Source organism: Clarias gariepinus, chromosome 12, assembly GCF_024256425.1.
Source record: "Clarias gariepinus isolate MV-2021 ecotype Netherlands chromosome 12, CGAR_prim_01v2, whole genome shotgun sequence".
Classification (NCBI taxonomy): Eukaryota; Metazoa; Chordata; class Actinopteri; order Siluriformes; family Clariidae; genus Clarias; species Clarias gariepinus.
This window is the reverse complement of record NC_071111.1, coordinates 15,610,124-15,624,669: the sequence shown is the minus strand read 5'-3', so window position 1 is coordinate 15,624,669 and position 14,546 is coordinate 15,610,124. Positions and strand designations below refer to the sequence as shown.

The 14,546-nt window shown below is 38.3% G+C and overlaps 1 protein-coding gene across 1 annotated transcript; it reads left to right on the top strand.

Moving 5' to 3' along the window:
* On the top strand, window positions 1-13,873 carry arfgap3 (ADP-ribosylation factor GTPase activating protein 3). Its single transcript, XM_053508751.1, has 16 exons — window positions 1-177; window positions 5,036-5,154; window positions 5,253-5,325; window positions 5,578-5,709; window positions 6,028-6,108; window positions 6,815-6,881; window positions 7,005-7,061; window positions 7,140-7,183; window positions 7,311-7,450; window positions 8,349-8,480; window positions 9,401-9,532; window positions 9,963-10,103; window positions 10,197-10,320; window positions 10,409-10,496; window positions 11,131-11,255; window positions 12,291-13,873. The coding sequence occupies exons 1-16, from the start codon at window positions 109-111 to the stop codon at window positions 12,306-12,308; spliced, it is 1,542 nt and encodes a 513-aa protein (XP_053364726.1). The 5' UTR covers window positions 1-108; the 3' UTR covers window positions 12,309-13,873.
* Window positions 13,874-14,546: the final 673 nt, after the last annotated feature.

The window sequence follows — 14,546 nt, the reverse complement described above, 5'->3', positions numbered from 1 at the left end:
TAGGACGCAGCCTGTTTTGACGTTGAATACGGAAGTGAAGTCCTGTTTCAGTATTGTTCCTGCTCCGTTCCTGTCAGGTGAACGCGTCTTCATCAACAGGTGAGAAACATGACGGACCCCACCAAGCACGACATCTCTGCCATCTTCAAGCGGCTTCGCGCCATTCCTACTAATAAGGTGAGTAAGAAAATCCCGAGAAGAACTGGAGTGTGTGTTTTTTTTTTTTTTTACATAAGGAAGTAGACAGGATGTTTGACACGTCACTCTGTTGCTGAAACATATGGCAGCTCTTCTTCAGCCTGTTTATGCTTTTCCACCTTTCAGGATTTCCGTGTTTTTAAGCGACTGACTGTCACCCGAACTTCTGTTTTAAATGATCCTCGCTGTGCAAACAGATTTATTTAAATTTGAGTCTGCTGAACTCTTGTCTTCATTCCTTTACACCTTGTGACAGCAGTGACTCCCTTTTACTTTTACACTTACTCAAATTTCTCCTAGCTGCAGAACTTCCAGGCCTCAATGGTTCAGGTTTCCTATTTAAAACCCAGTTAAATCTGAATCCTGAATGTGTTCACATTGCTCAGATTAAAGTGAGTGAACTAGAACTACACAATTAATTGCACAAAAACACTTTATGTCTGTGTAAAATTATCTACTTGCAAAAACAATTAAACAGCAGTTTATCAATAATTTCACTGACTCACTGACTCATCGCCTCTACCGCTTTATCCTGTATACAGTGTCGCAGCTGGTGTGGAGCCTATCTCAGGAGACTTAGGGCACGAGACAGGTTGCCAATCCATCGCAGGGCAAACACACACTCCGGGCAATTTGGGAACAGCCATTAAGATAATCTGTGGGATGAAACTGGAGCACCCGGAGGAAACCTACCAAGCACGTGGAGAACATGCGGAAATGCCATAATTTGCTGTTAAACTACATAAATACTAAATTAAATATTAAATACTAAATACTACATTTAGATAGAGTAGAAGTCACAATCTCAATATGTATCAAAATAATCGCAATTACGGCGAATATCCTCCCACAGTCCAAAGACATGCAGATTAGGCTAATTGCTGTTCCCAAACTGCCTGTAGTGAGTTTGTGATTGAGTGTGCGAGTGTGAGATGTGTCTGCGATAGATTGGCACCCTGTCGAAGTTGTACCCCGCCTAGTGCTCGAATATTCCTGGGTTAGCCTTTAGGCTTCCTGCAACCCTGTGTGGGATAAATAGTATAGAAGATGAAGAATTGAAAGTTTTCCTGAGCCTCTCAGTCTGGTTCAGTAGGCTACACACAATGATGGGGATGACTGCTGACTTGACAGTTGTCCAGAAGACGATCATTGACACCCTGCACAGAAAAGGTGCACAAGCAACAGGGATAACTGCAGCCATGAGAGGATTGTGAAATGAGTTTGGGGGAGATTCACAAGGAGTGGACTGGAGCCACCATTCACAGACATAGCCACTCTTGAATCAGAGGCGTCTTATCTGGACTGGACTGTTGCTCAGTGGGCCAAAGTCCTCTTTTCAGATGAAAGTAAATGTTGCATTTGATCTGCTGGTGTTGGTCCCCTTTGTTTTATCAGGTCCTACGTCAGCACAGCCATCTACCAGGAAGTTTTAGAGCACTTTAAGCTACCCTTTGCTGATCAGCTTCATGGAGATGCTGATTTCATTTTCCAGCAGAACTGGGCACCTTGGCACACTGCCAACAGTACTACCAGGAATCCCTGTGATTGATTAGCCAGCAAACTCGTCTGACCTAAATCCCATACAGAATCTATGGGGTATTGTGAAGCGGAAGATGGAAGACATCAGACCCAACAACGTAAATGAGCTGAAGGAGCAACCTGGGCTTCCATAACACCTGAGCAGTGTCACAGACTGATCGCCTCCATGCCACGCCGCATTGCTGTGGTAGTTTATGCCAAGGAAGCCCCAACCAATTATTGAGTGCTGTACATGTTCATACTTTTCACTAGTTCAACATTGTGTTAAAAATCTTTTTTTTTTTGTATTGTTCTTAAATGATATTCTAATTTTCTGAGATAATCATTTTTGGGTTTTCATTAGCTATAAGCTATAATCATTAAAATGTAATTAAATAAACATTTGAAATATATCAGCCTGTGTGTAAAGATTTTAATATAATTTTATATAATGAGTTAAAATGTTTGAATTAAATTACTAAAATAAATCAAATTTCCATCATATTCTACTTTATTGAGATGCACCTGTATATACAAACCAAAACTCCAACTTTAGCTTCCTGCACCTGCAGAATCATGTTCTCTTTAACCAAAAGTGAAAGAAGTAAAATTTTCATGATTACCCCATTTAGGTTGTTAATCGTCCCGTTCATACACAGAGGTTCAGCTGTAACGCTTGCTGTTGAAGTCTAGTTAACCCCTAAAAACATGACAACCGTAAAAATTCCCTGGCATTACTACACGTGCAGATTGATGTGCTGTGGTGTAGTGGTTATCACTGTCGTCTTGCACCTCCAGGGTCCGGGTTTGATTCCTGGCCAGGCTTGATTCCCGTCTCTGTGTCCGTGGAGTTTGCATGTTCTCCCCGTGATTGGTGGCTTTTCTCTGGGTACTCTGGTTTCCTCCCACAGTCCAAAGACATGCAAATTAGGCTAATTAAAGTTCCCAAATTCCCCATAGTGTGTGAATAAATGTGTGTGAGTGTGTGTACTCTGCAACGAAGTGGCACCCTGTTCAGAGTGTACCCCACTTTGTGGGATAGGCTCCAGCAGCCCCCCCGCGAACATGAACACAGGATAAGGCGGTATAGACTATGAGTGAGTGAATGAGGGTTACAGTGTTCCTTTCTTTGAGACTCGCCATGTATTCATTCATAGTAACATTCTTTTGAATTTAAGTACAAAAGTTTTAAATAAATTTTAATATGACCTCCTGGTTAGCCAGCCATTATCTAGTTTCCTCACCCTTTAACCGTTTAACCATTTCCAAATCTGTGTGTCCCCTGTTTCCTGGGTCTCATTCCGTTGGGAGAAAAACTGTGGACATGCAGACATGCCAACTTTACAGTTTTATTATATGTTTAGATGAAGTAGTTGGTGTTGTAGTTCATGTCTGGAAGCTTTGCTGTAACAATGCATTGCAACTCATGTTTGTATGTAGAGATTATATTTAAGCCTGGCAATCATTTGCTGTGAGCTGATAGCAGGTTTCAGTTTAGTGCAGAGTTAAGGGCAAGAAGGAAAGGGGATAAGAAACTACAATGTTTTAGGTGTGTTATTTACACTAATATATGTAAAGATGAACCATTAAATAAATAAACCTACAGTATATGGGGTACTCTAGGACCAGAGATGGAAATATGGTGTACTATGCAGATATTATTTTGCCATTCGTGACATGTATCAGTGAAAAATTACCAACACAGAACCACTATTGACTTCTCTATTGCTGATCCAAGTAGGATGAATTAATTTTTTTCTTTTTCTTCTTTTTTTTAACACACTCATAACACATTTTCCTGTTGCGTTATTAAAGTTTCCCAGCGTTGCTACTCCACTTGATAGACTCATTACCACCAATTATCACACCATCACTATGTCTGTAAACCACAATCCAATAACAAACCTCTACTGTACAGCTCAGATTGACCTGAGAACAGATGGCTGATAACAGAAGCGTCATGCATTCTTTCTTTCTTTTTTTTTCCATGGTACTGTCTAAGATTTATGTATATGTATTTCTGTTCCAATTTAAATATATAAATCTATTATTTATGTGGATGTAAGAGACAAAGTCCAAAAGCTAGTGCATTTGTGTTAATTTAAGGGAAAGATATTTAGCAGCACATCTTGCACAACATTTATAATCAGATAATAGGTTACTTTTCAGTGAAGTTAATAATGTATTACTATAACCTAATACTTTTCTACAAAAGTTATGGGAGTTATGTAACTTTTCTAAACGAGTCACGATGGCAACGACAACATACAAGGACAGCTGCAGTGATGACTTAGAAGCAGCTGTAGGAGGCCAGCAAAACATTTATCCAGAGGGACCAAATTGTTTTCCAAGCAAAAGGATCCAACGTTATTTTTGAGCCTATTATTGACTTTGATAAATGACTGGAATATTCCTTCAAGGTCCTTTCTGTCCAGTTTCTTCTGATGGTACACGACAGATGGACGCCGCCGTATTTAGCATTGTTTGCCTCATTGATGATCTATGACTTAAGCCTCCTCAGGGGACTAAAAGTCACACTTTCACAAACTGCAGGAAATTTCGGAATGCCAATGGAAGAAAACTCGAATACCCAAAGGAACTCAGTGAGCACCGGGAGAACATGCAAACTCCATGCACTCAGAGCTAAAACGGGTGGAAATCAGCACCTTGACCCTGGAGGTACAAGACCACAGTGCTAACCATTGAGCCACTGTGACTCCTCCTCGACCGAGTCTAGGCATATGCACTTCAAAAAAGTGAATGTATCACAAAAGTTGCATTTAAAAAGACGTCTTTTACAGCACTGGAAATTCCCCTGGCATATAAATGGACCTTAAAATAATCACAGAAAGCATTTATGGTGAGACCTTTTTTTTTTTTTTTTTTTTTGCTGCAGGCTACAGAGATTATTGTGTGAAACTGTGGAAAATGATATCCAGGGTGAGGTAGCAATACAGAAAGGCAACAAACAATAGTGTTATACTTGCCTATTTTCAATATCATACTCAAAAATTGATGACAGCTGTATAACTTGATTTACCCTTTCCTTTTTTTTTTACCCCCTAAACTGGGCATCTGGTGGCTTTGACTTTTCCTTAGGTGGTTTTAATGTTTTGGCTGATATGTGCATACTGTATGGATAGATGTTTTAATTTATATATTAGTTTTGGCCACTAATGTAAACAAGTGCATTCTCACTTCACATCTAGTGTTATGCAGTTAAGCATATAAGCCGTTACTGAAGATGAATATGGGTATGTTTTTATATATTTATTCAGGGCCCAAAGCATGTTGTAATTTGTACCGTACTTTTGTTCAGGCCTGTTTTGACTGTTCTGCAAAGAACCCAAGTTGGGCTAGCATCACCTATGGTGTGTTCCTGTGTATTGACTGCTCAGGGACGCACCGTTCTCTAGGGGTGCATCTGTCGTTCATCAGGTTTGATAAAACACACATGCAATTGTATACTTCTGTCTTACTTATTTTATTGCACACACAGTAATTAGAAACAATTTACCTAATTACTTGTTGAGCAGGTCTACTGAACTGGATTCAAACTGGTCCTGGTTTCAGCTGCGTTGCATGCAAGTTGGAGGAAATGCCAGTGCTGTAAGTGTTCTTCACCTTTACATCTGAGCATTATATGCTGTTTTTTAAAATGCTGATAATTTGCTAAATGAGTAAATGTGTAATGTAACACTGCTCTGTCTGCCATTTTTGTTATACATCCCAGTAATGATCTGAAGAGCTGTATTTGTATGCAAATGCTAAATATTTTTTAAATGGTCCACGCTCAACTTTTCAATCCTATGGACATCAGAGGTTTATTGAATGATATGTATTTTTCTGTTCTTCTTACAGTCTGCCTTTTTTAACCAGCACGGCTGCACTTCCATTGAAACCAATGCGAAATATAACAGTCGTGCAGCCAAACTTTATAGAGAGAAGATCAAGACTTTGGCTACCCAGGCCACCAGACAACACGGCACTGAGGTCAGACACACAAATTACATTTAAAGAAATCCTGTACACATCCTTCTGTCCTGTCATATGCAACTGTGTGTAGGTGAAGTTCTTTCAGATAAAAGAATCAAATACATAAACTCTAAGTTATAAATTAAGGTCCATGATTTCCACACATACACACTTCCATAAACACACTTCCATAAATTTTCCATGTTGTAAAGCTGCCTTGAGACAATGACCATTTTTAAAAGCGCTATATAGATAAAATTGAATTGCAAAATTGAATTGAATGATGAATTCTGTCTCTCTCTCGATATATATAACATTCTCTCTCTCTCTCATTAGCTCTGGCTGGACGGTCAGGCTCCTCTTTCTCCTACATCTCCTTTGGACAAGCATGAAGACTTTTTCAGCCAGCACACAAAGGTAGGTGTGCGTATTTGTGTATGCGTGTGCATGTGTGCGTGTATGCTTGTGTGTATCGGTGTCCATCTTTTCATTAAAAAGCTATGCTATATTTTTTTGCCCCAGACAAATGATGACAGAAATCCCCTTGTAACATCGATGTCTTCTTTTTCTGTCTCACTATAATTAATAACTTTGTGTTTTTATGTAAATTATAAATCACAATTTATAATATACTGTTATAGCAAAGCATTGACAAATCGACACTATGATTTATAATCAAACTGCATTTGATGTTTAAGTAAATTTGAAGGAACTTAAGTGTGTAGTTTCACACTTTTTTTCAAATACAAATGTGAGAGCTTCTAAATTCACTAGAGTTATACTTTACCTGAAATACCTAAACTTTTACTAAAGTACAGGATTTGTGTACCTTGGCCACCACTGGTAGTGCAGTAAAGCGTGTGTTGTACCGCATTCCAGCATTCAGCCGTCATACTGTAAGAATCACAGCAAATTCTATGTAACTACAACAAGCGTTGTAGACAAAACAGAGTACGATGACCCTGCCCAAAATTAGGCACTTGCAGATGAACCAGGTCAAATCATGCCTCCTGTCACTTCGTGTAATTCAGTCACTGGGATTAATAGTTTATGTCTGTGTAGTAATCCAGTTTGCTGTGTTTTGCTGTTTTTTTTTTTCCCTCATGTGCATCTACATGCTAAGAATGATGGGAACGCCTTTGAGCAAAATCAAGCACAGGACGTGACCTTGCAAGATAGAAACAACAATGGTATAAAAATCCAAACAAGCCTTACAGCTATTCTGTACCTTGGCCTATCTGCGTGTGGCTGAGTGTGCTTAATTGCATGCGAGTGTGTTAAATGTGTATCTAACTCTGATTCATTATCTGCAGACAATCAGGAAGGCCCTTCTGTTGAGCTTCTCAGTGCTTCTCCAAAAGCTGTTCTAGGTAAAGATCCTGTATTTATTAAAAAATTGTTTTAACTGAGTTTAAACGTGATTACTTATGGTTTCATGCCTTTTTCAGAGCCGTCTTTACTCAAAAAGAAGCCCGCACCAACCAAAAAAGCGGTGAGGATACATTTTTTTTATATATTCATTACTAATAAATATCGTAGTAATTGTGCCTGTGTTCACTGATGCTGGCTGTAGTATCCCGTGGGTGCAGATACAGTGTTTATATCATGTTGTCATGTAGCTGGGTGCGAAGAAAGGAGGTCTAGGGGCTCAGAAAGTGAGTAGCCAGAGTTTCTCGGCCCAGGAGAAGAGAGCTCAGGCTGTGGATAAACTTCGTCAGGAGTCAGCCACTGAGAAGAGTGCCAAGCCCGAAGAGCCAATGTGAGTCTCCCTTTACATGCTTTTACCTTCACAGGAATAATGCAGTATTTATACATGGATTAAGACTGTTAAATTAATCAATGTGATCAAATTATTTGTGCCCATGTATATTGGATACTGCGATGTCATAAATCAGAGGTTCAGGGGGCAGATTTATTACACACAATTTGCTTGTGGAGGATGTGGCCCTTTCCTAAGCAACAGGTGGGATTGGGATATTAAACCATACTCATGTGTGCCTCCACTAGCATTAAAGCAGATAACAGAAGAAAGAAGGACAGTATTATGTTTTTCAGAATCATAAAATGAATGAAGAGCTGACTCTTTAGCAAATGGGAACCTTGAGCCTGCTGTTTTTTTTTTTGTTGTTGTTGTTTTTACCAGATTACCAAAAAAAAAAAAAAAAAGCTGACACAATAAATTAAATGCATTTGTTAGTATTACACTGACATTTACACTAGAAGGGCTGGATCTGGTGCATGATTTATAATTTTTTTATACATGCTGAATTCCATGTTTAGGTTTTTTCTCAAAGGTGCAATAATGACATCGGTTGCTGGATAATGCCATTTAAAATTTTCTTTTGTTACTGAAATAAAACATGCACCAACTACATTGTGTGTGTGTATGTGTGTGTGTTTTTTTTTTTTTGTTTTGTTTTTTTTAAGAAATATCTACTGTTTTCAGTGTTTCATGACAGATGAAAAAAATGTAAACAGCAAATGGTCATACTATTGTCAGTCATGGAAATCAGTAAATGTGAAACATCAGGAGAAATAAATAAATGCTAGATGATATAAAATATATTGAAATATACTGTATGTATAATAGCTGTGTAGCAGTGGTGCTGCTGTCATGTTGTTATGTTTTTTCTCTCTGTCTGGTGTCTCTTTGTCAGTGTGACGTCTCTGAGGCTGGCCTATAAGGATCTGGAGCTCCAAAGAAAGAGGGACGAGGAGAAGCTGCGAGGGCTTGAGGGCAAAAAGAAGGAGCAGGCAGAGAGGCTGGGGATGGGTTTCTCCAACAGGAGGTCAGGGATTTTAAATCGAGCAGTCATTCTTAAATTTGTTATAGGGTTTCAACAGATGATATCAGTGAGGTTAATATGTTTTTGAATGCGGTGCTACTGCTACTGTGCTTTGCATTCATTTGATTAGGTTACGATAGACAGTCTAAAGTCAACAAACCATAGAAAAACTGTCAACAACGAGCCTGTCCAGTTACTCTTAAAACCACTGTGAACAGTTTATTGTTTTTAATGTATTTTTTTATGATTAATAAAAGCAGCATCATGACATAATGTAAGATAATCAGTAGGGTATAAAAAAAGCTGCCACAACTTCAAAAACATAGCTGCATGGTGATATATGGACCTTAAAATGCCCAGCTCTGTGGCCTCGCACCTCCAGGGCCAAGGGTTCAAGTCCCATCTTTAGGTCTAGTTGGCATGCTTTCCCAGTACCAGTGGATTTCCTTCAGATGCTCTGGTTTCCTCCCACAGTCCAAGATAGCGGTACACTCTGGATGTGGAAAAATTAGACTAATTGGTATTTCCAAATTGCCAGGTGTGTGTGTGAGTAAGCGTGTGAGCATGTGCATGCTTGTGCTCTACAATAGACTGGCACCACATCCAGAGTGTACCCTATCTTGTGCCCAGAGTCTCCTGGGAAAGGCTCCAGGCTTCCCATAACCCTATACAGGAAAAGTGGTATAGGGAATGTGTGTGTGAGAGTACTCCAAACATGTGTCATTAAAAGATAGAGATTTGTGGATTTGTTTGCAATTAGTTATTAACCTAATTGATGACAGTCTGTAGAAGGTGTATTAAGTTTTACAACGCCTAAAGCGGACTATTCAAATGCAGTCACCAAGATAAAAAGAAACACTTAAACAGGACTTGGACTGCGATGGTTGGTCTTTTCTGACGCAATTTTTCTTTCCTCGTTTTAGTGGAGTGTCTCACTCTGTCATGGCGGACATGCAGACGATTCAGCAGGAGACTCCCACTTTGGCCTCGTCCTCATCCCGGGCCAGGAAGTACAGTGAGGATGAGGATGAGGAAGAGGGATATTTCTCTATTAGGTAAGATGTGAATTTTGTGTATGAAATAATAATTTCAGTAGACTGATGTCACTGTAGTAAAAAAAAAAAAAAAAGGTTTAACTAGTCATGAAAGGATTTTATTGATGACTGTCCATATAATACCAAACAGTTTTTTTTAAAGCAATATTTTAAGGCATCCAGTCATTAGCTATGCTTTAGTGCAGCATCATAATCTATTAATACTCTTAATAACTAATGTCTCAATCAACAAACACTTATATGAACATTTTATTCAGAAATAATTAACCCAGATTAATCTGACTACTAAAAGTAAACTGATTATTCTTCTATTTTACAACTTGTGCATACATTCTGTTCATGTGTTAACAACTATAAGTACATGAAAAGAACATTGAAAGATTACACATCAACTCTGCTACACTTATCTCCACTTACATCTTCCCTGTAGAACCTCCTCCAAGTTTTCCACTGATGCACCTCAGTCATCTGATCAATTCTTCTCCCAGTGGGAGGACATCAAGAAGAAAGAAAGCAAGAAACCAGAGCCTGATATTTATTTGACCTCCAAGACATCATCATATGAAGAAAGGTCAGAACTTTCTTTAGTTTCGCCACTTTAAGGAGTTTTCAAACTTTGGTGAAACAATCATGTGCTTGTTATATATTCTTTCTTTTATTGCAGGACAACGGCAAGGAGAAAAGCAGAGCCTGGGCCATTACCCGTCTCGGATGATGCCCAGAAAAAGTTTGGTGGTGCAAAAGCCATCTCCTCTGACATGTTCTTTGGTAAACAAGACAACTCTGAGGTAATTGCAGCAACTTTCAGTTGAGGCGGAAACATAAGGACTGTGTAATTTGGCAATGTATTAACAATGATTTTCTTGTTTATGTCAGTATGAAATGAGGACTCGACTAGAGCGCTTCTCTGACAGCTCAGCCATCAGTTCAGCAGATCTGTTTGATGAGCAGAAGAAACAGACAAGTCAGTGGAGTAACAAGCACAACATGATATTGTCAGCTTCAGCACAGAATCCTAAACTCTATTCAAATCCGATAATACAGCATTACAGAATAATCTGGACAGTTTGCAGGCTACACTACTACTTCTGAGTTTGTTATTTGGGTCAGATTTATTAACACATTTTCAAGTGGTGCAACAGAAACGTAGTCACACTATAATCAGAATTAAATGGCCAAGTTAGAATCCTAGTGATGCCATAGAGCAGATTAGTTAAAGAATCAGCAGATTGTACTGGACACTGACCCTCCCGGTCTGGACTTGAAGAATCTTGCTACTTAATAAAAAATGGCTAAAGGGTGGCTTCATATGTTTGTGGGGAATGCTTGACCAACTTATTTTCCACAGTTTTTAGCACTTGTGTGACAGAAGGGAGTTAGCCAGTGTGTCGCAATTGACAAGACCAAATTGAAAAACTGGCCTTTTCCCCATATTTAAAAAAAATAAATAAATACAATTTTAGAACCTCAAAAAAATTAATCAGGGAATGTAATATTTAAATTTAGTTTGTGATGTCACAAAATAAGCCCAAAATCATGTGACAAATATTTGTGATAAGTAAAAACTGTAACATAGCTCATTCTCTGTTGTCCTGCAGGCAGTTCATACAGCCTGAGCAACGTGCTGCCCAATGCTCCGGATATGACCCAGCTGAAGATGGGAGTCCGCTCTGTGGCTGGAAAACTGTCTGTCATGGCCAGTGGAGTGGTTTCAACTATACAGGTCTGTTCCCTTCTGTTCAAGATTTTTGTATGTCCCGGGATTTGAGATCAAAACGTTTTTTGTGCTATGTTATTCTGTGTTCAGTTTAAGTGGGAAGTCTTAAGATATGATTAGACAATTTTCAAAGTTCTAAGGAAACATAGAAGTTTCCTTCCCTCCATCCTTTATAGTGAAGTGATAGTTTATTTACGTCGTGAGTCGCCATTTTGACTTGAGCATTTTCACACAGTCAAGAGTGGTGTTATCCAGAGCATTGGCACAGCTGTGATTTGGTTGGTCCCATATAATGACAGCTGAAATTCAGTAATATATCGGCAAAGGAGGCTAGTAGTGGTTAAGGCATTGAACCAGTGCTAGGATGGTCCCAAGTTCAAGCCCCACCAACACCACTGTTGGGCCCTTGTGGAAGACCCTTAACCCTCAACTGCTTAGTTGTGGAATAAGATAAAATCCCTCAATAAGGCAGTCTGCAAATTCTGTAAATGTAACACAACTAGGAATGTGATATTGCTTTTAAACACTTCAATTAATGAAAAAAATTAATATTAAGTAACTGATGTTTCAGACACAGTAGAGCAGTGCAATTTAATTGATTTTGCATTTTTGTTGGCCAATTAAGATAAAACCTAAAGTTAAGTGGTCTAAAATTGACAGATTCTTTTGCTTATGCAGAAAATAGTTTATGGGCGATAAGTGCAATGCCACCACCTACTGGACAGGGATGTGGAGCAGACAATTTGCAGAATTGAATTTAATCTGAAATTGCTATGCCCAAAAATCTAATCACATGCCTACCTACTGTATGATTCATCGTTCTATACAGTAGGGTCAAAATTTTGTTTAGTTTTGCTCTGTCAATGGAAATATTTGCCAAAGAAGGTAAAGTTGGACAGAGCTTTGCATGTTGCAGTGCCAAAACACTTGTTATGGGCTTTAGTCAAATTTAATTACTACTAGCATAACTGTTCTTTTAGTTAACTTGTGACATGTTTTCTACTTATTAAAATAGCATGTGGTGATTGTTCCCTGTTGCAGGATCGCTACAGCACATGAACACATATAGAATATGAGGAAGGAATCAGAAGGACGACTTGAAACAGCCTCTCAGCATAAAGGAGAGAAACCGTATGCCTGTGTGTGTAGGTCCAAAATGCATTACAATCAGATATAATGCATACAGTATATGTAGCTTCATTAAGTAGATCAGATGGTCAATTACACATAGCATTAAACCCCCAGGTGTGTTGGAAAATGAAGTAAGGGGGAACCCAAAGCCCTCCTAACTAGAAAATTGGACAGAATTAACATTGGTTTTCTAGGCACTTTTTTTGGTTAATATCTGTTGCATTGTTTACATTTTGATTTTGAAACTGTTACACATGGATAATGCCAGTTTTAAAAGTAATACGAATAGAATGGATCTTTATGGGATTAAATCTTTTTTTCTTTTTTTTTTGGATCATGGGGGAAACCGTGCTAAGTATGATTGGATGTACTATATTTACCTTCTGGTAGTTGACGCTATTGGGTTTATGCCCTTTAATTACGCAACGAATGAGTTAACAAGAGCCATTATTTGATGTCTGTTTATGGGTGTAATACAGAGGAGCCCAACTGTGTCCTGTATGTCTGTAGTCAGCAGTTTGGTGATTTGGTTCCTCTAATGCACCTACTGTACACGGCATACTCCTGGTCCTGAACAGAAGACCTAAAAGTTCAAATCTGCAGCCCCAGCGTTGTGTACTCGCACAGGTTGACATAGAACCTGTTTACACCTGGTCATTTAATGCATTTTGAATTACTGTTATCCAGCAAAATAGTTTTTGTAATAGTATCTCTTGTACACTAAGCAACCAGGGGAATTACAATGCACCATGAATGCTCTTTTTAAATTTTCTCAAGAGCCACAAACAGTCATCGACCACTTGTGTTATGACAAAGTAAAAATGTAATGCAATTCGCAATAAAAAATTTGACCCGACAGATTTTATTTGGATAGGCTGGTGCATTCACAATTGTAATAATATCTAGCTTTAAGGCATCCCTGACTTTTACAAGTGCATGATCGAATTTGAATCTAATTTAAATATATCCTGGGGGCATTAACACTTTCTTTACACTTAGATAATACCAATCTGGAATATAATTTTATTATTTCCAGGTGACCCAGTAAAAATTGGCTCTTTGTCAACTGCCATTTTGGAGAAGGTTTCTGTTGATATTTGCTTTTATTATCTTTCATTTATACTTTCAGCCATTAGTTTATGGGCTTTTTTTCTTTTGCTTGCTTTGTAAGCTACTTTATGCACTACAAATTAGAAAGAAAGGATAAATCCTATATTGTGTACACTTTATGCTGAAGATATCCTAAATACATTGATTAGTACAATTTCTTCTAAGAAGAATGACTCGAAATGTGTGGAAGGTGGAATTTAGAAACAATCTGTAGCTTTATGCTTTAGCCAAAGGAAGCTGGAGGACAGCGTTTGCACTACATCAGGAGTATGTTTAAGCTCCTTCATGGAGTAAAGTGCAAAGACTATTCATGCCATTGCAATCATTATATTGGAATATTTGAGTTGTGCTTTGACCAATAAAACATTTAATTTTTGTGCAAATCTTTCTTGCATTGCATTGTGGTTCTTTCTTCTAGCAGACCAAAAGAATCATCAGCTTTACCTTAACAAGTGGTTTGTTACTTTACAAAAGCTAGAAGTATTTCAAGAGAAGATTTAACGGTGCTGTTCGAGTCCTGAGATAAACTCTAAGAGTTGAGAGTGATCTTTGTGCAAATGCAGTCTCTGTCGATCCATTATTGAACAAAAACAGGCTTTTCTCCCTCATAATGCTATACGTACAGTATATGTACATGTTGCATTTTTTTTTATCTTGGTAATGGTAAGGGAAAAGTGTTCTACAATGCAGTGGTTTTTGAAATGGAGCCCATGACAGACAGTCAGGAAGTCTGTGATTTTCCTAGCTTAAAGAGGTGAAAATTAGAGCCAACCATTAACAACTTCCCAGATTTATTATTGGGTTTTTGTAGTTTTTACCAGTTTAACCCTGCCTCATTCAAATTTAATACAATAAAGGTTGTAAAATAATTGTGTTTAAGGGCCTAAAAAGTTCATGAATAGGAAGATCAATGGCTCCTAAAAATAGTCCAGCCCGATATTGTACACATTTTAAATAATGTTCATGAAATAAATCTCTCCTGAGAATGACCTAAAAGAGCCACCTGAAAGTGTTATACAGCAATGTATATTGTGATATACTGTATATGTACACTCC

What these genes read in the sequence shown, in the direction of transcription:
- arfgap3 (XM_053508751.1), top strand. Translation starts at nt 109, where the DNA reads ATGACGGACCCCACCAAGCACGACATCTCTGCCATCTTCAAGCGGCTT. An exon ending in TTGGAGGAAATGCCAGTGCT is followed by an intron (nt 5,326 to 5,577) that starts GTAAGTGTTCTT and finishes TTCTTCTTACAG; the next exon opens with TCTGCCTTTTTTAACCAGCA. An exon ending in GTAAACAAGACAACTCTGAG is followed by an intron (nt 10,321 to 10,408) that starts GTAATTGCAGCA and finishes TGTTTATGTCAG; the next exon opens with TATGAAATGAGGACTCGACT.